We start from the raw sequence: 1,435 nt of genomic DNA on the forward strand, positions 1-1,435 counted from the left end.
TCACAGGTGTCGGTCCCCTGAGGGCACTAAAAGGCACCATGAAGACGCAGGCAGGCACACGGTCCTGCCTCCATGCCATGATCCTGTGGGAGCCAGGCAACTTCCCTCATCCTCTTTCCCCAGCTGTGGGGCCAAAGGCCCTGCTCGCTCCCCCATGGACAGCGATTGTCTGTGTCCCATGGCCCAGGGGCAAGAAAGGGGTAAGAAATCAGCCACCCTAATACCCTTAACTCTGCCTGCAGCCTGGGCATGGTGCCCAGCCCGGGGCGGGCAGCATGGCCCTGGGGTCGCAGCAGGGCCCCCAGCCCCTTCCCCCAGCCCCCGGAGCACCTCACTCCTCACGAAACGCAGCCGCGTGTGCAGAGCCTCCCAAATGGCTGCGTGCTGCGTGCTGGCATTTGCGGCCCATATGGTGCCGCTTCCGAGCTGCACCCCCTCTCGCCTCCCCTCCCACCCCTGCACCCGCCAAACCCAATTTCCCCAAAACCGCCCAGCCCACACCGGCCTGAGCTGCCATGGGGGTATGGCCAACCTCTCCTGGGATCCACAGCCCCCCGAGCCCGGGTTGGGCAGGCCCATGGACAGGGGACACCGGGGGCCCATCCCCAAAGCCAGCATCTCCCCTCTGTGCACAGGGAAACCGGCCAGCACCCCAAGGCGGAGACAGCCCAGGGCACCCCATGCGCCCGTCCCCTGCAGGGCACCGAGCCGTGTGAGCCCTGGGCCCACCGCCACCCGTGCCGGGTAATTAACGGCGCGTGAGAGCAGGGGAATTAGCAGGGCACTGTAGTTTGAGCTTCTAATCAAGAGTTTAATCATACCGGCTGGCAGCAGTGCGGCACCATTATTAATCTTTGCACCTCGCGGGAACCTGGAGCGTAACTCACAATTACCCGGCAGGCGCCTGGCGCGGCTCGGGGCTGCCCGGTGGCGGCTCATGGCAGAGGGGACAGGACGGCGTTCCTCCAGCACCCCTCGGCCCGGCTTGCACCCATCACCTCCTGGCACCAGTCTCCTGCCTGTGGCAGAACTGCCCCGGGGTCCCATCGCTGCCCCCTGCTCCCCTCCTGGCCCCGGCTCTGGTTCAGATCTTGGGCCACCCCGTGCCCCATTTTGAGGTGATGGGCTCTGCTGAACCCAACCGCGTTCACCCCTGCTATGCCCTGCCCTGCTGCCCTGCTCACCACTGCCCCGTGCACCCACCGCCCCGTGCACCCACCGCCCTTCCCACTGTCCCGCAGTGAGCCCAGAACCGGGTGCAGGGGGACGTGGCAGGTCTGGGGTGACATTTCCCGCAGGACCCCTGCAGTGAGTAAGCCCCGGCTGCCCGAGGAGGGGGTGCCAGGGCTGGGGGCACCTGGCCGTACCCCTCTGCCTTGGGTGGGGGGACACGGGATGGGGGACACCCGGCCGTACCCCTCTACCCCAGGCGGGG

General features: G+C 67.1%; 1 protein-coding gene across 1 annotated transcript in view; it reads right to left on the reverse strand.

Annotated features, from left to right (window-relative positions):
- Window positions 1-1,435, reverse strand: part of LOC104828140 (actin-1-like) — a 2,306-nt gene continuing 871 nt past the window's right edge. The window contains exon 2 of the mRNA XM_010561622.1: window positions 1-26. Within this exon, the coding sequence (XP_010559924.1) occupies window positions 1-26 (26 nt within the window). The remainder of the gene's footprint in view (window positions 27-1,435) is intronic.

Source organism: Haliaeetus leucocephalus, unplaced genomic scaffold, assembly GCF_000737465.1.
Source record: "Haliaeetus leucocephalus isolate CR32 unplaced genomic scaffold, Haliaeetus_leucocephalus-4.0 Scaffold148, whole genome shotgun sequence".
NCBI lineage: Eukaryota > Metazoa > Chordata > Aves > Accipitriformes > Accipitridae > Haliaeetus > Haliaeetus leucocephalus.